This window comes from Trachurus trachurus (assembly GCF_905171665.1).
Source record: "Trachurus trachurus genome assembly, chromosome: 15".
NCBI classification, from domain to species: domain Eukaryota; kingdom Metazoa; phylum Chordata; class Actinopteri; order Carangiformes; family Carangidae; genus Trachurus; species Trachurus trachurus.
This window is the reverse complement of record NC_139906.1, coordinates 28328152-28354357: the sequence shown is the minus strand read 5'-3', so window position 1 is coordinate 28354357 and position 26206 is coordinate 28328152. Positions and strand designations below refer to the sequence as shown.

The 26206-nt window shown below is 42.5% G+C and overlaps 1 protein-coding gene across 2 annotated transcripts; it reads right to left on the bottom strand.

Annotated features, from left to right (window-relative positions):
* Nucleotides 1-647: 647 nt before the first annotated feature.
* Nucleotides 648-25743, bottom strand: nvl (nuclear VCP like). 2 transcript variants are annotated; one of them, XM_083987970.1, is made up of 24 exons: nt 25654-25743; nt 24667-24741; nt 23884-23954; nt 22909-22961; nt 22735-22825; nt 22570-22630; nt 20440-20685; nt 18640-18745; nt 18427-18503; nt 18192-18326; nt 16666-16767; nt 16460-16577; nt 15204-15348; nt 13296-13629; nt 11258-11494; nt 9861-9965; nt 8394-8456; nt 8176-8295; nt 6666-6765; nt 6474-6580; nt 5332-5408; nt 5134-5225; nt 2082-2179; nt 648-997 (listed from the first exon to the last, which is right to left on the bottom strand). In XM_083987970.1, the coding sequence occupies exons 2-24, from the start codon at nt 24721-24723 to the stop codon at nt 953-955; spliced, it is 2640 nt and encodes an 879-aa protein (XP_083844096.1). In that variant the 5' UTR covers nt 24724-24741; nt 25654-25743; the 3' UTR covers nt 648-952. The 2 variants fall into 2 exon arrangements, with proteins under 2 accessions (XP_083844096.1, XP_083844097.1); XM_083987971.1 differs by lacking the exon at nt 2082-2179 and having other exon boundaries at nt 648-976; nt 5175-5225.
* Nucleotides 25744-26206: the final 463 nt, after the last annotated feature.

Sequence of the window (26206 nt, the reverse complement as noted above, 5' to 3'; positions counted from 1 at the left end):
AAAGGGATAGTAGCATTTTTTTAAAAAGTGGGGTTGTATGATCTACAAATAGCCCCCAAGTACTAATTGCCGTAGAAGACTCTCTGCACTCCTCCCGTTAGCAACGCCAGCCCATAGCCCTGCCCAGAGATTTACAACATACTTTGTTGTGAACAGACCCAAAGAAACGGCCTATTTTCGCGGCCTAAAAGCGGTTTTACCTGGAAAAAAAATACACAGTTCCATTGTTCGCTATAATATAATTTTTTGCAGCCCTTCAAAGTGCAGGAAAAACACAGTTTTTATTTGGACCTCACGTATCCCTCCGCCCAGGGTTAGCGCCTGCCGATCAGCAGTTCGTTAGGTCCAAATAAAAACTGTGCTGGAAAAAATCATATTATAGCGAACAACGGAACTGTGTATTTTTTTCAGGTAAAACCTCTTTTAGGCCGCAAAAAAAGGCCGTTTCTTTGGGTCTGTTCACAACACTGTATGTTGTAAATCTCTGGGCAGGGCTATGGGCTGGCGTTGCTAACGGGAGGAGTGCAGAGAGTCTTCTACTGCACTTGGGGGCTATTTGTAGATCATACAACCCCACTTTAAAAAAAATGCTACTATCCCTTTAACCCTCTTCCGTAGGAAACAATCCATCTGATAAAGAGCAGTAATAAACAGCAGTGTGTACATTCACTCCAGCTATCAGTAAGCTGGAGGCTGGGTGGCGAGGAGCTGATGGAGAGCCGGGTGGCGTCACACTCGGCCTAATAGCAGAACAGGAGCTGATCTGCAGCTCTGATAACTGATACCACTACCAGACAACATGCCAGCTGTGTTTGTCCTTCGTCTCCACTCGCACTTTTATTAACAAAAGCAGAAAACAGCATTGTGACTCTTCCATAATAAAACAAGTAGAATAGAAAGTGTGTGTGACGTATTAAGTTGTTCAGGTGGTGGACGGCGGCTCCGGTCCGGCTCATCTGCTCAGGGACTCTCGGAGCTGCTCGTACATCTTCTGGTCCTGCACGGGGAACACACACACACACACACACACACACACACAGTCAGTGTCACTGCACGCTGCTGGGTTTCACACACACACACACACTGAAGAGGAAGCTGAGCCACCATCACCTCTTACTACACACACATACATGTAGCTACTAGCTAGGGTTGACTGTGGTGTAAAGGATTAGTTCCTGTGGGTAGAGGACTGATGTGACAGTGTGGGACGGGTTGGACTGGTTCTGCTGCTACTTGATAGCAGGGAGACGATGGGACGGTGATGTGAGAGGCTGCTGAGCTGTCAACAGCCCTTATCTGCAGCTCACACAGTCACAACAACAACACAACAGACATGTGCTCCCATCACAGTGAGCTGATGTAGTAGTGATAAAGTTTCAGTCTCATTAACATCAACTCATTATTTATTAGATATTTAATAACTCACTCCAGACAATATACGGTAACTGCTTTCTCTCTTTCTCTGAAAAAGTATTTGTCACACTTAAATGTTTAAAATCATCAAACAAATTGTAATATTAGACAAAGATAACCCAAGTAAATATAAAATACGGTTTTTAAAGTTAAATTTATTAAAGGAGAATTCCGGTCATTTTTGACCCCTAAATCTTTTTCCTGATGGTCACCCAGTATTGGGGGGAGCAAAAAACGCCACTAAAATTGAAAAGCAACATTTCATGCTGCCAACTCAAGAAATTCAAGAACAGATGAAAAAACAAAAAAAAACAATGACATCTATCAGTCTGGAAAGTGTTGCAAAGCCATTTCTAAAGTGTTGTGACTCCAGCGACTCCTTTTTTTGTGCTTTTGTAGAAAGAAGTTTTCAAAGAACCACATTTGTGATGTGGAGGAAAAAAATAGAATTTTTAACATCTAATATTCAATCATTCACTCTGTTATTCTTATTTGATTTCCTACTTTAACTTTTTTCTAAATATAATGAATTTAATCATTTTAGTTTCAGCCTTGTGTTGCAGGTATAACACTGACACTACATGGCCTCCTCTGTCTGTCAGCTGATTCAAACAGGAATAAACACACATATACACACACATATACACTATGTATATGCACTTTCTCACCTTTTTGGACACAGACGGGCGAACTTTCTTGAACGCCTCCTCAAAGTTGTCTTTGTTGACTCTGATGTCAGCGACGGATCCAGAGCAGCTGCTGTGACCTGTGAGAAACCACAACGTCTCCTCAGCACCACACACACGCTGTTCAACAATGTTGTTTGAAATGTAAACACAGGAGCTGCTCTTCAGTGTCACCGTCACCGCTGATATTAACACGTCTTTATGCCACTTACAACCAAACATTCCTCTTTTAGCAGATAAGATAAGTCGATAAGATACAGGAGATTCAAATATTCCTTCATTCGTCCCATGGTGTGAAAATTTACAGGGTTACAGCGGCAGTGAAGAAATATAGAGCAAAACAAACACCTGTAGGTTTTGTTATTTATATATATATATATATATATATATATATATATATATATATATATATATATATATATATATATATATATATATATATATATATATATCAGAGGAGGCTGGTCCATTGAGGCAGAGGAGGTTGGTCCTCCTCTATTTTTGAGAGGCAAAAGGAAAATTTATTTTTTATTTAAGAAAGAGTAACTGGTTGAAATAAATCATTACCAAATCTCAGTATAATTTATAAAATATTATATATGTATTTTATCATAAAAAAAGTTTGTTTTTTGGAAGAAAATCCACTTAAAACGGCTCAACTGCGCCGCCAGCAGGCTCAGGAGACAGAGCAGGCTGTGTGAGGAGCAGGGAGCAGGAAGGTGGGGGCTCTACGGAGGTGGCAAGATTTTTACCTCCCTAACTGGCCTCGGGGCGGGATCTTCTTCCATTGACTCAATGCATTTAGGATGTCTTCATCCTGACCATAGACTGTAAAAAGAATGGACGTAGCGTCCGTGACGTCACCCATTGGTTTTGGGGAGTCTGTTTTGTGCCGCTACTACGGGGGTTAGAACCGCGCCATGTTGGATTCTACTTGCCATATTTGGAGCGGTGCGGCCGTTGGCCGGCCGAGAGCCCGCCCACTGGCCTCGTAGCAGCGGTTGCCGGACCTGTCGCTCAACGGTTCTGCGCCCTGATTGGCCAGAACTTTAACCCTAATAATAGTAAAACGGTAGAGTTTAAAAAAAATTCACCCCCCTCAGAGTGTGTGCGGGGGTAGAAACTATCGATTGAGACCAAAAAAATAAAATGTACCAGGCTGTAAATATGTTTTTTTAAGCTGTAAAATCGGCTATTTTAACATGGGGCTCGATTGGAGTTGCTCCCTTCTGGAGCCAGCCCCCAGCGACAGCCGGGGGGATTGCAGCTTTTTGAATGCGGAAGTGAGCTTCACTTCTCAGACCGACAACTGCCCCCTTGATCCTGACCTGTGATTGGCTAAGACACGTAAAATGACGTCATGACGGAGGAGGCTCTTCTGTACCAATCAGCAATCAGAACACAAGATTGACAGCAGGTTGGTCCAATGACAGTTCTCCAACCCCCCTTGGTTACTGTTGCTATGTGCGCCAAACTTTCACTCCCAGCCGTGCTGCTTATGCTGCTCCTAGCACAAGAAATACGGAGTTTTCAGAGATATTGGCATCGATTTGAAAGGAAATATCAGCAGATTTCTGGATAAACTGTTAGGAGATATCAGAGAGAAGCAGTCAGAGAGATTGTTAATAGTTTTCAGTTACGTGACCTGGGCAGCTGGAGGGTAAACAAAGACACGACCGGACTTTTTTTTTTCTTCTCCGCCATCAGCTCAGGTAAAAGCATAGCTATATCTAAGAGGTAAAAGCCAAATATGTATGTAATTTGAGTGGAACACTTTGTTTTGTTATTAATAATTACAGATTTTCATGGTTTTTGTTTTTCCTTTTTAAATCAGAGGGTGTAAATCCCCACTGTGGCATTTACAGGTGTTGAACACTGGCCTGCTTTTTTTTTTTTTTTTTACATCCCACATCCAAGATCATGGCTCTGTCTTTTTCATTAGGCCTGTGTTAATCTGAAAACAGTAAGATTTAATAAAATTATGTTGTTTTTAAGAAATCTTGTAAGACATTGTTTTACTGTTTAATTTTCATTGAATATAATAAAGTAGGGAGAAGTAGTGCTATAAAATAAAATGAGGCCGTGGACTGGTGTTCCTCCTGTCCTCCCTAATTTTTTCAGTCACCAGCCGCCACTGATATATATATATATATATATATATATAAATAAATAAATAAAGCAATAAAAAAAAGAAAGCAGAATTTGTAAGAAAATATGTAAGAAGAAAAGATAAATAAGCAAATATATAAACAAGAAATGCTCAAATCTGTACAGATAAACTGTTGGTAATATATATGTATATTAAATATATGTATTTGTGAAAATATGTACAATCCAGTGACAGATATAGAGTGAAACATTCTGCACAGAATATAATAGTAGTAATAACTATATATGTACACTGTGTAGCTGCAGATTGTCCTTATGTAGCGTTTACTACTATTACCGTATATTCTGTTGAATTTTATTCTATATTCAGATCTGATAGTCAGCAGGAATATTTGGGTTCTGATATGATTGGCTGTTCTGGCTTGTTCCTAATGACTTCAGTTATATCACAGCAAATTATTTATTTCCTCCTCCGCTTTCTGACTGGCTGGATTTTCCATTCGGGCTGCCATACAAACATGGCGGCCAAGATAGCGACACCCTTGCTACTGTATGTATAAAATAATAATTATAAGGCTACGAAAACCAAACTAATTTTATTTTATAGCTATTATACACTTATACAAATATATTCATGGATAGTAGGCTATATTGCAATTATTACACACTGGACCTTTACGTTGTGTCATAATTGGCAAATAAACTTGTGAATCATGGACAAAAAGTGAGTTTTGTGAGGTTACAGTGACCTTTAATCTGACAAACACTCAGCCTCCAGCTCCTGTTATTTGGTAGATGAACACCAACACCAGCAGAGCTCCACGGTGAGGTGAAACCATGGCGACCAGACCCATGTGACCTCACATCTCCATCTTTTAACACCTTCAAACTACTTAACAGCTTTACTGAGGTGGAGTCGAGTTACCTGAGGAAGCAGTTGAGGAATTCTGGGACTTGAGGAAGGACCTGAGGGCGTTGACAGATGCTTCCCTCACTAACGCAGTCAGGTCAGCACCACTGGAACACACACACACACACACACACACACACACTTAGACTCTGTATGGAGAAGCGTGTGAAGGACAGGTGTAGAGGTGAAGCAGGACAGAGTGTGTGGACATACGTGAAGCAGTCACAGCGCTGGTCAAAGGCGATCTCCTCCAGACTGACGTCCTGCTCCAGCTGAGGTCTGCTCCCTCCCTGTGACATCATCAACATCCATTACCAAATTTAAAGAATGGGCTTTTGTAAAAGGCCTGCTTTCTTATGTTAAATTTAAATGTGCTGGTTTAAAAAGGCGAAGGATATTAGTCACATTAAACACTGATCTGATTTTTACTGAACTTTGGATCGTGTTTCTATTCATCTTTTGATAAATAACAAGACTAGGTCAGAATCTGGGACATGTCTGAACCACCTGAGGGTAAAATCCTGATTTTGTAACTCCAACATCATCTGACAAAATCACAAAAGACACAAGTTCAAGAAAAATAATGTGTCCTTATTTCAGCTGTATGTACTGCTACACGATCACATGTCTAATTCCTCTGTTGATTTAGCTCAAAATGATGGTGAGGCTTCATTTTATTTATTTTTTATTCATCTAACCTTTATTTATCCAGAGAGAGATCCACTGAGATTAACAATCTATTTTCCAAGGGTGTCCTGGCCAAAAGGATTTTAGATATGAATAAAATATAGACACACAATAAAACACACCCTAACTCCTGAGTCCTGCCTAAATAAGATGAGACGTTATTTGATTTTGTTCGTCGTGAAAAACAATGCCCCACTGGCCTGGCATGAAAACATTTCCATTGTGTTCACAGGCTTTTTTATCTTGTTTCCTGCAGTGAACAAACTTTCTCCTTCCATATGATATGATCCCATGTCTTTGTCTTAGCTTGTGTAAAATGCATGAATGGTAATCTAAACATTATTTATTGCATTTATCCTATTAAATAAAATTTCTGAATGAAAAAATTTACGGCTGATTTTCTGATAATGGCAATCTTACAAGGCAACAGAGCGCTCAGGTCTCCTGTAGGACTTTGGTCCATCCTGTGATGGGACAGGAGTCTCCTATTGGACACGGATTTTGAGGCAGGACTACTCTGCTTCTGGGTGAGCTACAGACACACCAGTGGACTCTTTGTCCCGCTTTCAATTAAAGAATTACGTCGCTATCATTCGCTTTAGGAGATAGACGCGAACGAGTAAAACAATACCCCTGTCATCGTATACGATGGAGGGTTCATGTGTTACCTTGGTGATAGTGAGCAGGATGGCATGGCGATCAGCTGCAGGCGGCAGACCCACGTACAAGGTTTTATCTAGTCGGCCTGGCCTCAGTATGGCGGGGTCAATGATATCTGAGAGAGAGCAGACAGCAGCAGTCAGTGGTTTCCTACACAGCTCCAGGTACAGATCCAGATGTTGCTGTAAATCACCATCTACCTGGCCTGTTGGTGGCAGCCATGATGAAGACCTGTCGTCGAGTCTCCAGGCCGTCCATCTCTGTCAGCAGCTGGTTGACCACCCGCACACTGGCTCCTGACTGAACACACACACACACACAGTTCATACACACATGCATCCGTCTGTCCCCAGGAACATCAGTAGAGCAGTTGGTCCTTCGTTGTGGTCTGGAGCCATTAGTGCTGACACTGCTAAAGGAATGTGACCACATGTGGTCCAGACCAGCTCTGACTGTGTGTGAGTAACCAGATCTTTAATGTGTTCTGAATGGTTGAATGGAATCAGATATGGAATCACTGCTTGGTTTGGTAATCTCACAGTAAAGCTGGAGAACACGCTGGCCAGCAGGCACAAGATGGCAATGAAGATAACTGGCATGAAAAATGATGAGCCCATAGAGAACTTCTACATCAATGAAGCAGTTAAACAAGCCACAAACATCTCATCTGACTCAACACACTGAATTCCAAAAAGTAGAACAAACTGCTTTAAAGGGGAATTGCCATTTTTTACAATCTGGTATAAGAGATAGATAGATAGATAAATAACTTTGGTGTCATTACAAGTCGTTCTGATGAACCGCGTATATCCGTATTATGTGAGTCTACAGGGCAGCAGAATGCAGCCTCTACTGTAAATAACACATTATCTGCCGTGAAACTCCTTCATTTCACCAATATTTAGTTATGATACACTAGTGCTGTTCCCCTCTGAGTCCAGGGTTAGCTGTTATCAACATCCAGGGTCTGTAGGTTGACCTACTGACCTCTGACCTGGATGATATTATGAAGTTATCTGGGTGAGTAAATTATCGTATTTTATGCTAGAAATAAAGTCCAGATTGTAAAAAACGACAATTACCCTTTAAGTCATCCTTTGTTCCAGCCTCCATTAAGCTGTTGAACGAGAATAAACTCTAGTGCAATAGAGCAATGAGCAATTTCACTTTTCACTTTTCATACCTTTTTAAACCAGCAGGTTTAAAGGGACAATGTTTTTGTATGTGATAATGTCTTTTTACACATTTTGAAGCAACAGAGTGTAGTGCTGTACAATAAAGGGACAATAAAGTTTACTTTACTGTATTTAGATCAGACTACTAGTGATCAGATCAACTGAGACAGATGTTAACAGCAGGTAAACATCTGGTTCTGGTTTCACTGCTGCCACAGAAATAACACTTTCTTTGCTTTATACAGTTTGTTGTGATCATTGTACTGTTGTAAGAAGAACAGTGTTAGACTGATAGGAAATCCAGCTGGAAATCTGTTCTGTATGTAGTGTTATGTTGTTTTGACATGAGCTACTGATCAACAACACTGACTGTCTCTGCTGTCATTATCACACATCTACAGTTTGCTCCAACCGTCAGTGATCTGCCTGTCCTGCTGGTGTGATGATGATGTGACCTGGCTGACATCCTACATATCATTATGGCCTGTCACACTGTTTACTGTCTACACTCTGTATGAAGCTGATGGATTCTCACCTCGTGGCCTGAGCGGCGCGGACACAGAGCGTCGATCTCATCGAAGAAGATGACACACGGAGCCGAGTTGCGTCCTCTCTGGAAGACCTGTCTGACAGCTCGCTCACTCTCTCCCACATACTGCACACACACACACACACACACGTCTGTCAGTGCTGACTCTATGACCCAGCTCCACGGCGACACATCCTCTGCCTCCACTGCATCATGTGACTCACCATGTTGAGCAGCTCTGGTCCCTTGACTGAGATGAAGTTGAGGCCGGACTCATTGGCCACCGCCTGTCAGGGGACGACAGTGAGACAAGAGTGAGACACAGCGGGACGATGAGGAGCTCTCCTCTCTTTGGACAGACAGTCATGTTGGCAGTTGCTACACAGAAGCATCTTAAAGGGATAGTTCAGTTTTTTTGAAGTGGGGTTGTATGAGGTACAAATGGCCTTTAAGTATAATATCTGTAGTAGAAAGGTCCAGTGCATCGTGCTGCACCGAGACACATCTAATACACTGTTGTGAATGGGGGACAAGTCCCATCTCAAAATCATACACCAGTTCAAGAGTACCATCTAAAGTAGAAATTTATAACGCATCAGCTGGTTGGAAAAAAGCTAGTTTAACTGGAACTAACCAACTAACTAACCAACTCACTCAGTATTCCTCCACACAGGCAGGCTCTGCGATGCGCTGTATCACTCCACCTATCAGCTGTTTGGATCAGCGGTGTGTGTGGAAGAGGCAGAGGCAGAGACCTTTCTACTGCAGATATTATACTTAATAACCATCTGTACCTCACACATCCCCACTTCAAAAAAGCTGAACTACCCCTTTAAAGGTTGAGTCTGGAGTTTTTTTGCCCAAAAATAAACACTAGACAAATGAAATCTGTCTTAATCATCACCTATGTGGTTCTAGTCCTGTGTGGTGGGGGCTGTGTCTGCAGCGCCCCCTCCCCCTGCCTGTATTTTGGTCTTTTGCTCTGTTTTGTTGTGCACGGGGACGTTTCTGGGTGGAGAGCGAGAGAGTCGGTGTTTTCTCTCCTTCCAATGACGGAGCTCAGGTGAAGCTACGTACAGCAGAGTAGGAGGCTCAGGGCTGCTAGCCCCGCTAGCTGTCCTGGATGTTAGCGAGTGCTAGCACGTCTCTTTCTCACAGCAGCAGCGGCTATGACGTCACTGACAACTAAAGCCTTCGAGTGGTAACAAGTATAAGGGCCATTGTGGTGAGTTGGCTCGATGCTAACTTGGGCTAGTGGTAGAGGTTAGCATCCGCCGCTAACACCGTCTTCCCAGCTCACCACAACGGCCCTCCTGCTCCTTACAACATAACACTGGAGGCTCCTATTGGCCCACGGTTCCAGCGCTTCACTCGGACTGTATTTCCTTTCCTTAGTCTGAATGCTTTGTTTACAAATTGCAACAAACAAAACTCCAGACTCTACCTTTAACCATGAAAGAGTGACAGTCTCCTGTAGGGAGGACTCAACATGGATGTGGCTGTGGTTTAGGTTACGCAGGCTAGTTGTGTCCACCTGCTCCTAGTATTTATGCTAAGCTCGGCAAAAACATCCCAACCATTTTCAAACACTAGACATTGTAAATCATATAAATGGCATCAGAACTGTCCAAACAGATGTGTCCAACAAACAAACAGGTATCAGGTGTGATGGTGTGGATGTGGACAGGAACCTTAGCCAGCAGCGTTTTCCCACATCCTGGAGGTCCGGCCAGCAGAACTCCAGACGGAGCGCTGAGCCCCAGAGCTTTGAACTGCTCCGGAGAGCGCACTGGAGCCTGCAGGAAACACACACAGACACACACATGCACACAGCTGTGTTATTCTACGCTAACACACAAAATAAGCACTGTGACAATGAACCAGGTCAAAGTACAACTCAGAGAGAATCACACACAATAATGAAGGGTTTTCTGTCTATACAGGACAGGGAAAAACTTGTTCATGCATTCATTTTCAGTAGATTGGATTACTGTAATGGTTTCTTACTGGTCTAAACAAAAAAATCTATTAGACAGATCCATAATGCGCACTACATGGTCTTGGACCAAGAAATATTCTAGATTTAATAAATCCATATGAAGCATCCAGTCCCCTCAGATTGTGAGTGAAGCAGCATTCAGTTATTATGCTCCTCATCTGTGGAACAGTCTGCCTGCACACCTGAGGTCTGCTCAAAGTCTACAGCTTTCAATTCATTTTTGGGATTTTAAAGGGATAGTTCAACATTTTGGCAAATTGGCCCATTGCCATAATTGCTATAGACTATTGCTTGTGTTGGCAGTAGGTTCGTTACCTTTAATTGTCGGTGTAAGCTACTTTTAGAACGGCGGAGCGGAGCGGCAGGCTGCTCAGAGCTACGCTACGGAGGCTAAAGGAATTTCTTGGTTTCCCTCATCAAACTCATCAAATACAAAATCCAACAACTCCACAACGCTCTGGTGGACAAGTTGTGACCTGTACATTCACCACACTATGAGATAATAACAGAATGTTACGAAACGGAGCCGTTTTCGAGGTAAATACAGAGTCTGCTTGCTGAAAAACTGCCCCTGAAGGCAACGCGCATCAGCGGTTTTGCATGAATTTACCTCTAAAACGGCTCCGTCTCATAACGTTCCGTTATTATCTCATAGCGTGGTGAATGTGCAGCTCACAACTTGTCCACCAGAGCGTTTTGGAGTTGTTGGATTTTGTATTTGATGAGTTTGATGAGGGAAACCAAGAAATTCCTTTAGCCTCCGTAGTGTAGCTCTGAGCAGCCTGCTGCTCTGCTCCGCCGTTCTAAAAACAGCTTGCACCGACAATTAAAGGTAACGAACCTACTGCTATGACTATAGCGATTATGGCAATGGGCCAATTTGCTAAAATGTTGAACTATCCCTTTAATATTATAATGATTTTTAGTCATTCTATACTTATATTGTCTTTTACGATCTTATTTCTTTCTTTTCCTTTTAAATACATTTTTCAGTTTTTTATTTTATTTTAATGTATATCCTGATAGGAACATGAGAAGCTTTGTCTCAGGAAATAACAATGACAGAATCTGAATGGAGCTGGTGTTTACCAGTATGGCCATGGTGAGCTCCTCCCTGATGTCCTGCAGAGCTCCCACGTTGTCCCAGGTGACATCAGGCACGGTGGCGAAGCCCTCCCTCTTGGCCGAGGGCTGCACGCTTGCCAGAGAGGCCTGGAAGTCTGACATGAGGATGGACAGGCCGGCCAGCTCCTGCTCCGACAGGGTCTCCTTGTTCTTCAGCAGGTGCATGAGGTGACACAGCTCCCCCTGCTGGACACCACCCACCTGGACAGTTGGAGAGGGACAGTTACAGGCCACACCGGGGAAATTCAAAACACGCAACTAGAAACTGCTTTCACTCTCAAACTTTAAATGTTTTAGTCCAGTCTGCTGAGCACCTTTAAAGGGATAGTTCAACATTTTGGCAAATTGGCCCATTGCCATAATCCCTATAGTCATAGCAGTAGGTTCGTTACCTTAATTTGTCGGTGTAAGCTATTTTTAGAACAGCGGAGCGGAGCGGCAGGCTGCTCAGGGCTATGCTATGGAGGCTAAGGGTTTCCCTCATCAAACTCATCAAATACACAATCCAACAACTCCACAACGCTCTGGTGGACAAGTTGTGACCTGCACATTCACCACACTATGAGATAATAATGGAACGTTGCGAGACGGAGTTGTTTTAGAGGTAAATTCATGCAAAACCACTGATGCACGTTGTGTTCAGGGACAGTTTTTCAGCAAGCAGACTCTGTATTTACCTCGAAAACAGCTCTGTTGGTGAATGTGCAAGTCACAACTTGTCCACCAGAGCGTTGTGGAGTTGTTGGATTTTGTATTTGATGAGTTTGATGACGGAAACCCATTAGCCTCCGTAGCGTAGCTCTGAGCAGCTTGCCGCTCCGCTCCGCCGTTCTAAAAATAGCTTACACCGACAAATAAAGTTAACGAACCTACTGCTATGACTATAGCGATTATGGCAATGGGCCAATTTGCCAAAATATTGAACTATCCCTTTAGTTTGAAACTACAGATGCAGCAGGTTGTGTATGTCTGCCAAGTATTGGGGTCACATTGAAGGAAAAACATGACATTTAAAGAATTAAATAAAAACTGTAATTTTAACTAGAAAAAGCATTTCCAAGAATGGAAATGGTGTGAATGCTGAAAGCAGCTGAACGCTGTTGCAGAATTAGCAAATAGTGCAAGCAGTGACTGATCACCATACAAATGTTTGACCGAGGTAGGAATCGAACCCACAACCTCATGGTCAGTAGACTTTCATTGTGCCTCTAGGCCACAGTGTACACACAGTTTCAAAGACTGTTGTCTCTTTATGAGCTGCACTCTGTCTCACTCTGAAGTTAATAAATGAGCCATTAGAAGTTTGTCTACAAATCAGAATTTGAATGAAGTCTCTAGCAGAAAGTACGACATGAATGAGGCAGGAATCGAACCCATGACCTCATGATCAATAAACCTTTACTCTGCCACTTCGCCACAGAGAGCACAGACATAAGCATGTTGCCATTGTAATGTGATGATGTGCTGCAAACGGTGGCAGAAGCAATTAATGCGTCTCTTAACGAACACCTGTAACCAATTGAGGGTGGGGGAGGGGAGCAGAATTCAACATCACATAACAAGATTGCTCAGCCTGGATTCGAACTAGTGACCTTGGGGTTGGCAAGCGGCCACCTTACCAACTGGACTACAGACAGAGTTGTGGAGAAGTTACAAAGTTGAGCTCCTTCTCCTGCTGCTGTGAAAAAAATGCATTGGGCTGAATGAGAGCAGAGAGCTCCCTGGCTGCATTTAAAAAATATTTTAAATTATTATCTAAGTCTCTTTGCATTTTTGACCAGAATTTTAGCCAGAAGACAAGTGTGGCTACAAAACTGGAGAAAATAATTTGTCTAGAGTTTAATTTGCAGAAAAAGTTAAATATTTTAAAAAGTATAAATAGTTAAAAAGAGAAAAGTAATGCCGATAAAGTTCAAAAAAAGCTGCACGTCAGGAGATACCTGATGTGCAATGTTCAGCTGACCTGGGAGCAGTTTGTTGAAGTGGGTGGAGGTTGTCGTACCTGCAGGTCACTCTGTCCGCTCTCCTCCTGAGGCTCTGGGCTGACGTCTGGTGTCTGCTGCTCTGTGATGTCTCCGTCTGTCACAGCAGCTTCAGCTTCAGCCTCAGAGCTGCTTTTCACTGGTAGCTCCTCAGCAGAGCTCTGGTTCTGGTTCTGGTTCTGGTTCTGTGGAAGTCCTCTGATCTCCATCAGAACCCTGTTGACAGCGTTCATGGCGGCTTCGCGGCACAGAGCCATGAGGTCGGCGCCGACGTAGCCTGGGGTGAGGCGGGCCAGCTGCTTGTAGTCGAAGTCCTCCGGCAGCTTCAGCTTCCGACACAACGTCTTCAAGATCCTGACAGAGAACAAAACGATCCATTCACACACTGTCGTCAGTTCAGTTTGACATTTTACAATAACTAGTCTGCTGTTAGGAACGAGAGGCAACCTCTAATCGGTGAAAATAACATCTAAACATGAGAAGATGAAGCTAAATGTGTTCCTGTTTCCTGGATGCTGCATCAAATAGAAAGCATGTGAGATTGTGCAGATCGTAGTTGTATGAATATGTTTAACTGGGACTTGTGCAGCAGTGTCCACACTGAAACCTAAACTCAAGCTGTTCTCTCAGCTCCCTGTGGACGGAGTGACGGCAGAATCAGCGAGAAGAAGAGAAAAGTATGACCAGAAAATGTTTTGGAAAAAAATAATCAGTTAATTCATCATCATTGCTGGATTGTTGATTGATTTGTTTATTTAAGTGTCATGCAAAAGGATGCCACGATTCCTTGTTTGCACAATTAACTGCGGTATTAAAGTTCACAATAAATTAATCGTAAACATTCCTCAATACCGTCACTTTCCAAAAAAGATTATGTCGGAACCGTATCCGCAGATCAGTGCAACTCGCCAGGGCCGTTGTATAGGGGAGAAAGGTGATGATAATTCCAGGGGCCCAGCGCCCAGTGGGGCCCACAAAAAATCCCAGTAGTCTAATCTTTATGACTGAATTATTCTGCATAAGACCCTGACTAATACTCATAGTAATGCAAAGTAGGCTAAATAAAAAATGATAATACATACGTAGTCTCAGAAAAAAAAAACTGGAAAAGTTTGGGGTTAGGGGCCCACTTTAGTATTCTTTCAGGGGGCCCAGAATTCCTAGCAACGGCCCTGCAACTCGCACGGGACCAAAACAAATGTAACATTGAATTGGTAGGAATAAATGTTAGCGTGTCATTTATGATTTAAAAAAGAAAAATGATGAAAATAAACTTAAACATTTAGATGACAAATAATCACTGAAGTAAATTCAACCATTTCCCCTGGGGGATAATAAATACTCCAAATATTTTGTGTATTTGTAATTATACTGTATATTGACTGCATTTGATTTTACACATTCATAGTGTTGTGAAATTAATTAATGCATAATAATCGTGATAATTGTAATAACATGATTATTTCTCTGACAATAATCGTACCAAGAAAATCTATAATCCCCAGATGCACATTACTGTGCCCGGCCCTCAGGCAGTTTTTCAAAATAACCAAAACAATAATAGTAGGTAGTCTTCTGTAGGATATAATGCTGGGCTGCTGCTATTAAACATGATCATCACTGCAGTGTGTTGTGAACACACACGGGCGATCCCGGCCTGAACCAGCGCATTCGTTCGGCCGTTGTTTAAAAAAAAAGAAAATCTTCATCACAGTGACGCCCGGGCCCCTTTGGACCCCGCCCCCCCTGAAGCTCCACCCCTGAATAAACACTTCAATGAAATGAAATGACACTACTGATACTTTAGTTTGGTTAACATTAGTTAGCTGAACTGTAACTTAAGGCTAAAGTTAGAAACTAGTCATCATGAATCTTGAACTGAATCATGAGCAGATTATTTAGTACAATCAGAGCGGTGTGTGGCTGACCTGAGACGAGCCGCCTCATCAGGGATACCCAGGCAGATCTCTCTGTCGAAGCGACCGGCTCTGCGCAGGGCCGGGTCCAGAGCGTCCGGTCTGTTGGTGGCACCGATGACCAGGACCTGAGCCGTCACCGTCAGGCTGTTCAGGTCTAACAGGAGGAAAGTAACAGAGTCATTCACCTGCTCCTGCACCTGCTATGACCTGATGCTCCTCACGTCTCTTGTGTTGGTTGTAGATTTAGACTTAAAACATCCTTTCACTTTTGACAAAGTAACTTTATAAACAATTTCAGTAGAAAGAATTTAAATGATTAAAACTAGTGTTGCTGAAACTTCCTGAAATCCCGAAATAAAAAAAGGATACATTTTACTACTGCTTTAAAGGGGTAGTCCCTATAGTTATAGCAGTAGGTTAATTACCTTTAATTATCGGTGCATGTTGTTTAGAGATCAGCGGGGCAGAGACGTGAGCTGCTCAGCGAACACAATGGAGGTGAACGGTAGGCTACAGGTGCCCTGTCACTCATCAAGCTCATCAAATACACAATCCAACAACTCCAAAACGCTCTGGTGGACAAGTTGTGACCTGCACATTCACCACGCTATGAGATGATAATGGAACATTACGAGACAGAGTTGTTTCGAGGCAAATGCAAAGACGGAACTACATTCAAGACATCCCTACTGGGCGGAGTGATTTCAAACGTCTGGAATGTAGTTCCAAAAGCGTTTTGGAGTTGTTGGATTGTGTATATGATGAGTTTAATGAGGAACAGGGAATTAGTACCATTTACCACCATTGTGTTCACAGAGCAGCTCGCGTCTCGCCCCTTTTTTAAAGTAACACACAAATAACTTTAGACCACTTTAATAACAAAAACAAACTGGCCATACGATTTTTGAGCAACAACAATTATTATTTCAATTATTATCATTATGGCTCATTCCGAAACACTCCTGGATTCCGATGTTCACTTTCTGGGTGAATATTTACTAGCGGTTTATTGAGCGTGTATTATTAGTTTAGATCATTATTAAAGCAACATAGAAAATACCCCAAAAATTATTTTTCCTCCCCGGTAATAAAGTAACTGACCATTTCCTGGGATTCCCTAAAAAAACGAGTCTTGGGGAGCAACACTTTCTCCTGTCTCCTAAAGGGAGAACACCATGTGACGCTGGAACAGGAAGTAACTAAAAGTGAACCGTCTCCTGTCTCTGAACCGTCTCTGCAGATATAATTGAACTGCTGTCTCCTACCGTCCATGCAGGTCAGCAGCTGGGCCACGATCCTCCTCTCCATGTCTTTAGAGGCCACCTCCCTCTTCGGGGTGATGGCGTCTATCTCGTCTATGAACAGGATGCAGGGGGCGGAGCTCTGCAGGAGCGGGGGGAACGCAGCCAATCAGAGTCAACCATGTAAACCAGCAACACGGTGTGAGCAGAGGAAGGTCACGTCTACTCACCACGGCCAGCTCAAACAGCTCCCGCAGCTTCTGCTCCGACTCCCCCGACACTCCAGACACCAGCTCCGGAGCAGACACCTTCAGCAGGGGCAGCTGCAGCTCCTGGACACACAACCACATCCGCTCAGATGACAAACACACAACACACACACACAACCTGTCTGACTCAACAGCAGAACCAGAGGCCTTAACGGTTTAACAAATGAAATCTAATTATTTATTAATAATTGTCTGGGGCACATGGCGCTGCAGGGATAGAATAAAATAAAAAGCATGTGAAAAACAGATGTAGACAAACAATATTGGACACTGTGGACAAACAGTGTTAAAAGGGGAGACAGAATAAAGCACTGACATCTGAGACGTGATCGTCGTTCAGCTGGTGCAAGTTGCTTTACATCGGAATCATAATAATAAAAGGCTAAAATAAAATACAATAAAAGTTACATAGAATTGCACCTGCTTCAAAGGAGTAATAATTTAATCATTATTATTTGTGTTGTTTTTGTACTTGACATTACTGTTACTATCACCCTATTATAAGAAACTGCAAGATGCATATGGGGCAGACAAACTTACTATTAAAGGGACAACGAGGAGTTTCTGTTTGGTTATAAAAAAGTATCATATTAATGTGGATGAATCTACGCTACCCACACTTGTTAATGGCTCCATTTTCGATAAATATATTGTTTGGTCTCTATCATCATTTTGTTATTTTAATGGTGGAAACGCTGGGCGAGCCGACCAGCGTTTCCTTACTTTCGGTTTCCCGGACGCTGCCCGGTGGGTCATGAGAATAATGCCGCAGAATCGCCGTTTATGGTTGGAACTTCGACGGTATGTGAACCTCTTCGAACCTCTGACTTTCATTGTTGATGAATGAAAACATTCTTAGCCAGACGTCCGTCTTGCGCCGGTCCAAGAATTTCACGGTGCACGTGGAGACTCATGGTAAATGTAGTGTGAAAACACTTCACTTTCCAAAACTCCTCGTTGTCCCCTTAAAGGTGTTATTGTCTATTTTTACTACTTCTATATATCTATTTAATTCATTCATATTTTTCGAGTTATCATTATTATTTCTCATTTTCTGAATTCTAAAGTTGCCTCCCAGTTCAGAAACAAGTGCAAGTCTATATCATACACAGTCAAAGGAGTGGCTCACACTGCAGGTTCCCTCTGTTAACGCAGAACTTGGAAAGACCAGTTTTTCTGACTGTGCACCTGCAACCTTGAACACTCACCACACTTTTATCATTAGGTCAATTTAAATCCATAACTGCATCTTATTTTAACTACTGCTCCTGTTTTTAACCTGACTTCTCTGTTTTCAATTTATCTTTGTCACGTTTACTTTTTGGTATTTCGGTTATGCTCATGTATGTTTCAAACGTTTTGTGTTTTGTCTCGGCTATATTGTAAATGAGGTTGGTCCTCAGTAAAGGTTATAATAATAAAAGGACCTCTTCATCCGGCTGCTCAGAACTAATAATGAACCACCTTCATTGATGTTTGTAACTTACTCCAGCCACAGCCTGGGCCAGCAGGGTCTTCCCACAGCCGGGGGGCCCGTGCAGCAGGAAGCCCCTCGGAGGAACCATCCCCAGATGTTGGTACACCTCTGGATGACGCATGTGGACCAACAGCTTACACACGTCCTGCAGCGGGTCAGATAACAAGAGAGAATCCGCTTATTTCAGCACAGAGGAGTTGGGTCGCCATAGCAATAGAGAAAAGCAGCAGGAGTCGGATACGGACCGTTAACGTGTCCTCGTTCCCTCCGACGTCCTCGAACTTCAGAGTGGGATACTGCAGCTCCAGGGACTTGGACTTTGCTGAGGAATAATCAGAGAAAATGACTTCATGATGCAACATCAGTGAGAACAGGACATAATAATAATAACACAGAGTCTCTGTGTCAGGACCCAGTTGAGAACCCGGGCTCTGCAGCTGGACTGGACCCTGCTGTACCTTTCTTCCCCAGGGTGGGAGCCTCTGCGGTTTCCGTGGAGCTCTTCGTCCGTTTTTTGGACTTCCTGTGAGATTTCTCCGGCTCCAGCATCGACACATCCGTCTGCTGCTCACACACAAACACATGGCAGTGCAATGAGATGATGACATGTCTGCACCAACCTCCCTTAGTTTATCGTTTTCCACACTGTCAAACTCTTTTTATTTCAGGTGCCACATAAAATGCAGTTTGATCTCAAGTGGGCCGGACCAGTAAAATAACAGCATAATAACCTGTAAATAAGGAAAACTCAAAATTTTCCCCTTTGTTTTAGTGCAAAGTACATTATCATTAAGATGTTTACAGTTAAAGGGGAATTGAAGTTTTTTTTTTACAATCTGGACCTCATTTCTAAATACAATATGATCATTTACTCACCCAGATAACTTTGGTGTCATTATGAGTCCTTCTGACGAAATTCAATCCGAGAGAGTCTCCGTATAATGTGAGCCTGATAATAATCATTCCACTTCGGGTCCATTTTTACCCGAAGGCTGCATTCCGCTGCCCTGTAGACTCACATTATACAGATATACGCGGCTCTCGGCTGGATCTAATTTCGTCAGAACGACTTGTAATGACACCAAAGTTATCTGGGTGAGTAAATGATCGTATTTTATGCTAGAAATAAGGTCCAGATTATAAAAAACTGCAATTACCCTTTAATGAACTATCCTGTAACAAAACATTATTAATAACCTAAAATTTCTCAAGAAAAATACATGTAATTTCAACAATAGTATGGCTCTTCTGTCTTCTATGTAATTTTCATACTTTCATACTACTTTCATACAAAATTCATCCTGTGGGCCGGACTGGACCCTCTGGCGGGCTGGTTTTGGCCTGCAGACCGTATGTTTGACACCCCTGCCTGCTGTATATGAATAAGAGTGAAGTAAAGTGAATTTCATAAGAGGCTGTGTGTGCACCTGAAGCTGCTGCTGTAACTGCTGCACTGCATCCTGATTACTGAGTGTGTGTGAGTTACGAAGGAAAGCGTGTTTGTTTTGTGTTGTAATTAGATTCTGGTTGTGTTCCTGATGTTTGTTTTCACAGGTGTTATTATATCTAACAGCTGACTGAAACCTGACTAACCCTAACCCAAGTCCTAGATTACAGGGTGTGTGTTTGACCTAACATTAGGTTACATCAGCGGTGGGGCGGGCTCAGGGGCCACAATGAGTTGAGTGTCAGTGGGAGCAGTGTTGTTGATCACACTTTTTTGTATTTTATATGATTTTGAGTGTTTGACAGGCCGGATTTAAAAGCCCAGAGTAGCTTGCCCGTGTCTGGGTTAAATACAGTGACCCAGCAGGACGGGTTGAAGACGCACAGTCAGGTTGAGGCTCATCGTTCTTTGCAGTCTGCTTTTTTCTACATAGTTTAAACCACTGGTGTCAGAAACATGTTTTATATTAGTTAGTTTTATATTCATGATCTAGATTTTTCTACATTTTAAAAGCAGTGGAACATGAAGTTACACCTGATAACTTGAACGTTTTTAGTCATGGCAGTAGGAGAAGAGCTGGGATGACATGTTTGTTTCATTGTTTCATCATTTTGGAGTTTGAATTGAATTTGAGCATTAACAGCAGTTGGATAAAAAAACAAAGTCACTTTCTGCCAGCTTGGATTCAGCTACATTCAGTTTTACCCTCCTCACAGTCCAACATACTGTGTCGGTTTTTTTTGTTGATTCATTTGATTAAGTTGAGCCCATCAGTTTAGAGAGTGCAGACTTGGTCTCCATGGATACATACGTTAGACATGGTGTTCAGTGGATCCTCGTCACACAGGTCGATGAGGATGTTCCTCTTCTCGGGGCCCCTCCCTTTGTCGATGAACCAGCCCCCTGCAGAGACCTGTGTGGCTGCGCTGGGAGGGGGGGTGGCTGCAGCGGCTGCAGCGGCCGGAGGAGGAGCATCTCTCCTGGGAGAACCGGTGCCAGAGTCCGGGTTTCCCTTCCGGTACAGAGACGTGAGAGAGCTGTTCATGTGGTTGGTGGGCTGGGAGGAGAGGGAGGGGCTGACCGTTATTCATTTGTATTGATAATGTCTTTCTGATTATAAAACTACAGGTTTGAGGATCGTTCATAGATCATCCAGGTCATCTTAGTGTGTACAGCACTGGTTGTGTGTTATTTGCTATATGTGTGTTTGTTTTTAAGTCTCCTCCATGTGCAAAACGACGTCAGTTAAACACACAGTGATATATAGAGCATTATAAAACGGAAAGGTGAAATCCGGCAATCTGATTGGTTGTTAACCGTGGTATAATGAGCATATACCACGGCTACTATTCTAAAGCCTTATCACAGCGTAGGCTATCACTCCGCCTCAGGCACGTATGACTGGTATGAATGGAAGTTGTTGACAACAGACTGTTGCAGTCCGTAGCAAAAGACAACTGATGTTTTTACGATGTTAAAAAATGGACTAAAGTAGTTGAATTGACATGTTTAAGGTGAACTTTCACTTTCACCTGCGGGAATTGATTGCGTATTCCTCTTTCATATTGTCATTATTGGTAACCGTTTTATAAAAGCAATATATTACTCCAGTCGGGCCGAACAACGCCCCTTAGCCATGGTATAATGAGCATATACCACGGACTGGAGTGATATATTGCTTAAATGCAAAATGGAATGTATTACCAAACTTTGGTATGCAGCGTATATATAGCATACAAGTGTATATTTGTTTGAGTGTATATAGGAGTATATGCATGTATATATACAGTATGTGACCGATGTTGTCTGGCTTGACCTGAGTGGGTTTTGAACCCGGGTCTCCTGCACCGTGGGCGACGATGCTAACCGTTTCGCCAAGAGGTCAATGACCACTTGGCAAGTGGATTAGCATGTCTTTTATGGGTGAGTGAGTTTAACTTCAGTACCGCTAACCGCCACACGCTGTCACCTCTCCTTACTGGTACCTTGTGACTGTGACTATAGAGAGCCAAAGCGGAAGCAGGAAGTAACGGTCGCCATGGGACCTCAACTCGGAAAAAGTCTCCATGTAAATGAACGGGAGTCAAAGTTTTATTTTGTGTTGCGATTGAATTGTGCCATGAGAAAAAAATATGTCCTCTACCTGTTTAAAACATCACGTTTCATGCCGAGAAATCAGCAGTTTGTTGTAAAACTCTTGTGTATATAAAATTCCGAAGAATCCGTAACCAGAAAGACTACAGGTGGCGTAGGTGACGTCACACACCCATTGCCGCCCTTTCCCGTGTCAGTTGGTGACGTATTTTTTGTGGGACACAGATCTGTAGTCCGTAGAGCGTCGTCACACTAAATACATTCTTCTGTTGTTGTTTTACGATAAACTGCTGATTTCTCGGCATGAAACGTGATGTTTTAAACAGGTAGAGGACATATTTTTTTGTCAAGGCACAATTCAAACGGATCACGAAATAAATCTTGCAGTCTCGTTCATTTCTATGGAGCCTTTTTTCGAATTGAGGACCCATGGGGCCGTTACTTCCTGCTTCCGCTTCGGCACTCTATACCTGCAGACCTCCGTTATACATATATGTATACGTACTGTATGTATGTATATTATACACACACACATGCATACATACATATACATATATGAATATTATATTTATCTATAAGATGATATACTCAATTGGAGCCGTCTTGTCAATTTCATTTGTTGTTCTGTCTGAGTTATCTTGTCAGTTATTTTTGTGATTAGTTGTTCAGTTTAGTGTGAATGTGTATTCTTTATTGTCATAATATAATTTGTGTAGACCTCAGTAAGAACAGCAGATGCTATGAAGAAGCTAATGGGGGTCCTAACAAACAAACAAGCAGCTGGGGACAAGTGAAGTGTATTGAACAGGATTGGATGATGGTTGTGTAGCTCTCTATCATGTCTTACTGTGTTCTCCAGGACTTGGTCGTCACTGTCAGAGGAGTCGCCTGAGCTGCTGCTGCCGTCACTGCGGACACACACACACACACAAACACAGTAGTGAGGGATTAACTGCACATTCACAGAGACAGTGAGCGCAGCAGAGACAGAGAAACAGAGTGAGTCCCGTACCCGCCGTCACCGTGGCTGTGCTTGGCTCTCTTAGCCAGGTGTTTGCTCTCCAGAGGACTCAGGTCTGTGTCCTTCATGATGACGTCATACACTGGGAGGAGAGGACCGACAGTCAGGACAAAGCAGCAGGAGACATATACTCAATACTGAGCTTCCATGTTGCTTCCATCTTACCTTTCTCCACTTGAATCCTGAAAGCAATCTTGTTTCTTCTGCCATACTCCAGTCTGAACACACAACAGAATCTTTATTACCAAAATTAAAAAGCATATCAATGTGCTATAAACTAAAATACATGGACATGGAGCAGGAGGAGGAGTCCTGAGCTGACTTTATTTATTCTAATATTCTTTCACGACCTCTTGAAGGGATAGTTCAACATTTGGAAAATTGGTCCATTGCCATAATCCCTATAGTCATAGCAGTAGGTTCATTACCTTTAATGTCGGTGCAAGCTGTTTTTAGAACGGCGGAGCAGAGCCGTGAGCTGCTCAGAGCTACACTATGGAGGCAAATGGAATTTCTTGGTTTCCCTCATCAAACTCATCAAATACACAATCCAACAACTCCAAAACGCTCTGGTGGACAAGTTGTGACCTGCACATTCACCACACTATGAGATAATAACACAACGTTACGAGACGGATCTGTTTTAGAGGTAAATTCATGCAAAACCGCTGTTTCGCGTTGCGTTCAGGGACAGTTTTTCAGCAAGCAGACTCTGTATTTACCCTGTATTTATTTGTCGAAAACAACTCTGTCTGGTAACGTTGTGTTATTATCTCATAGCGTGCTGAATGTGCAGGTCACAACTTGTCCACCAGAGCATTTTGGAGTTGTTGGATTGTGTATTTGATGAGTTTGATGAGGGAAACCAAGAAATTCCATTTGCCTCCATAGTGTAGCTCTGAGCAGCTCACGGCTCTGCTCCGCCGTTCTAAAAATAGCTTGCACCGACAATTAAAGGTAACGAACCTACTGCTATGACTATAGGGATTATGGCAATGGGCCAATTTGCCAAAATGTTGAACTATCCCTTTAAACAGTTTAAACTAGTCCTGAAGGTAGAAGTCTGAATTGGTTGTGTTAAGTGTGTGTGTGTGTGTGTGTGTGTGTGTGTGTGTGGTACTTCTGCTGTGATAAACTTGCCTGTGCAGTTTCTGCAGCTCCAGGGCCATGGCTGACAGGTCCACATATTCACTCTTGCTGGTCTCCATATACTGAAAACATAAAAACACAGTTCATCAATTTATTGATCAATTACCAGCTGCTACTGCACAGTTAACAAGGGCTGGAGGATCATTTCAAAGAGGTGAAACACTGAGTTTCATTTCACTTCCAGTGTTTAGTGAATTCTTCCAAATATGACAAACCTGCATTTTTTGGGACATGACGTGGACCAAAAGAATGTGTGAGTTTATGGCAGAATGCAAAAATCACTGGTATGGTCCTTTAAAGGGATAGTTCACTCAAAATTGAAATTTCATTACAGCGGGGCTCCGTGCAGCACTGCATGTTCATATGACGGTTGCAAATGGATACCACTTTTCTTCGTAACAAAAAGACACACCAAAAAACATGGAGCATGGAGGTATTTGGATGTTTTTTGGTGTGTCTTTTTGTTACGAAGACAGTTGGTATCCATTTGCAACCGTTATATGGACATGCACTGCTACACCGAGACCCCCTGTAACTCAGAGAAGCCACGGAGGACTCTGAAACTTCTCCCAGCCCTTAGTCCACATGAGGGTGAGTAGATAATGAGTGCAATTTGAATTTTGGGTGAACTATTCTTTTAATAAGATCAATAACCAATAAATAATACTGTACAACACATGAAGTTGTTACAAAGTTCTGTGTTTGTCACTCCCAGGACGGTTCCCACACTTCTTCATTTTACATATGACCCACACTGACTGAGGAAACGTGTACCTGCTCCACTCGCTGTTTGAGCCGGCCGTCCACCCAGCCTCCACCTCGGTTCTTCATGTCTGAGTCTCTGTGAGTCTGCAGCAGGACACGGACACACAACAACCAACAGGCAGATCAAATACCTGCACAACAACTTAAAGCAGAAGTAAGTGGAATATTTGTGTTAATATAAGTCTTAAATAGTTCTATCTTCCGACAGCAATCACTTCTATAGAGTGTTTGGTCTGAAACACGGGTCTGTCAGTCACTCTGCTCTGCTGTAAGCCGAGGAGAAAACTTTCCTTATATCCTACAACCTTTATCCAATGAGGAGAGAGAACAGCATAAAGGGGCGGTCCTCTCTGTGTGTGCAGCCAAGGGATGCGCGTGAATGTGGTGACGTAGGGACGAGGACCAATAGATCCATGACGAGGGCGGGGACTGCTAACTCCATCGGCTGACAAGAAGTTAGCCAAAACCACCGGATCGCTTACTTCTGCTTTAATACTGAGGTCAAAATAATTACTATTTCCTCTATACAGCATGATGGTAGTGGATGAACATTGTAATCTATGCAGTTTCCCATTACGTATTTAAAAAAACAACCAATCAGGAACCTACACTCATTTTTTCAGCACTGTCAGAAAAACTCTATGGTAGTGAATCAGTGAGCTGAGCTGAGGATACTTGATCACTTTATTCTGGCACTAAGATCACTGTAATGTTAAGAGGAAGTCTGTTGAGCCTGTGATCTGTTGGTGTCCTCGCTGTTTTATTATTATGGGATTGTTTATTATTATGGGATTGAATCATTATTTTTTTTTAAAACAATATCTCAGGACTGTGATTTCTTCTTTCTGACTGAGTGAAAAGACTTGAAGCGTCTGAGCAGCATCAGTCCACATCATGTCAGTACCTAGCTGCTGCTGAGTTTGAGACAGACGAGACTCGAACCCACACACGCTCTTGTACAGACCGTATAATAACACCACGTGTGTAGCTACTCACCTATTACTCCCCCAGCATCAACTCCTCATCACCAACACACACCGGTTAATATCTGGACAGTGTGATCAGACTCCGGCAACGTGACTGCAAAACACTCTGCACGACCCGGAAGCAAACACCACTACATCCGGTTGAGCGTTTTCAAAATAAAATGCAGGCTACCCTCAGTCAAAGACGGTTTGTAAATATCTTTGCCTTAGTTTAACCAGAGCCAGTCTACTGGTTTAACATAAATAGGCTGTTAGACTTCCTCCTTTTTTGGGAATATCACATTTTCAGATGTTTTAAAATAACATCGTATTATTTAAAAATATGTGAAATTCTGTCACATTTAAAAGAATTTACATCTGTCTAAATAGCCTACTTTAATAGGCTACCCGATTTGAATGGTCTTATTCCTCTGACCTGTAATCTGTTTACTTACTTGTTTCCATTTTCTCTGTATTTATCCTGAATGTCATGTCTTTTGGTTGTTAAAGATAGTCAATATGAAAATACATTTTCAGATTCTATCTTTATTTATTTACTAACCCTTTAAATAAAGACATATTTA

Coding starts and splice junctions, on each gene's coding strand:
- nvl (XM_083987970.1), bottom strand. CDS start 24,723: ATGAAGAACCGAGGTGGAGGCTGGGTGGACGGCCGGCTCAAACAGCGA. Junction 22,826..22,908: donor CAGGATTCAAGTGGAGAAAG/GTAAGATGGAAG, acceptor CTCTCCTCCCAG/TGTATGACGTCATCATGAAG. Junction 13,630..15,203: donor GATGAGGCGGCTCGTCTCAG/GTCAGCCACACA, acceptor GTTCTCTGTCAG/GATCTTGAAGACGTTGTGTC.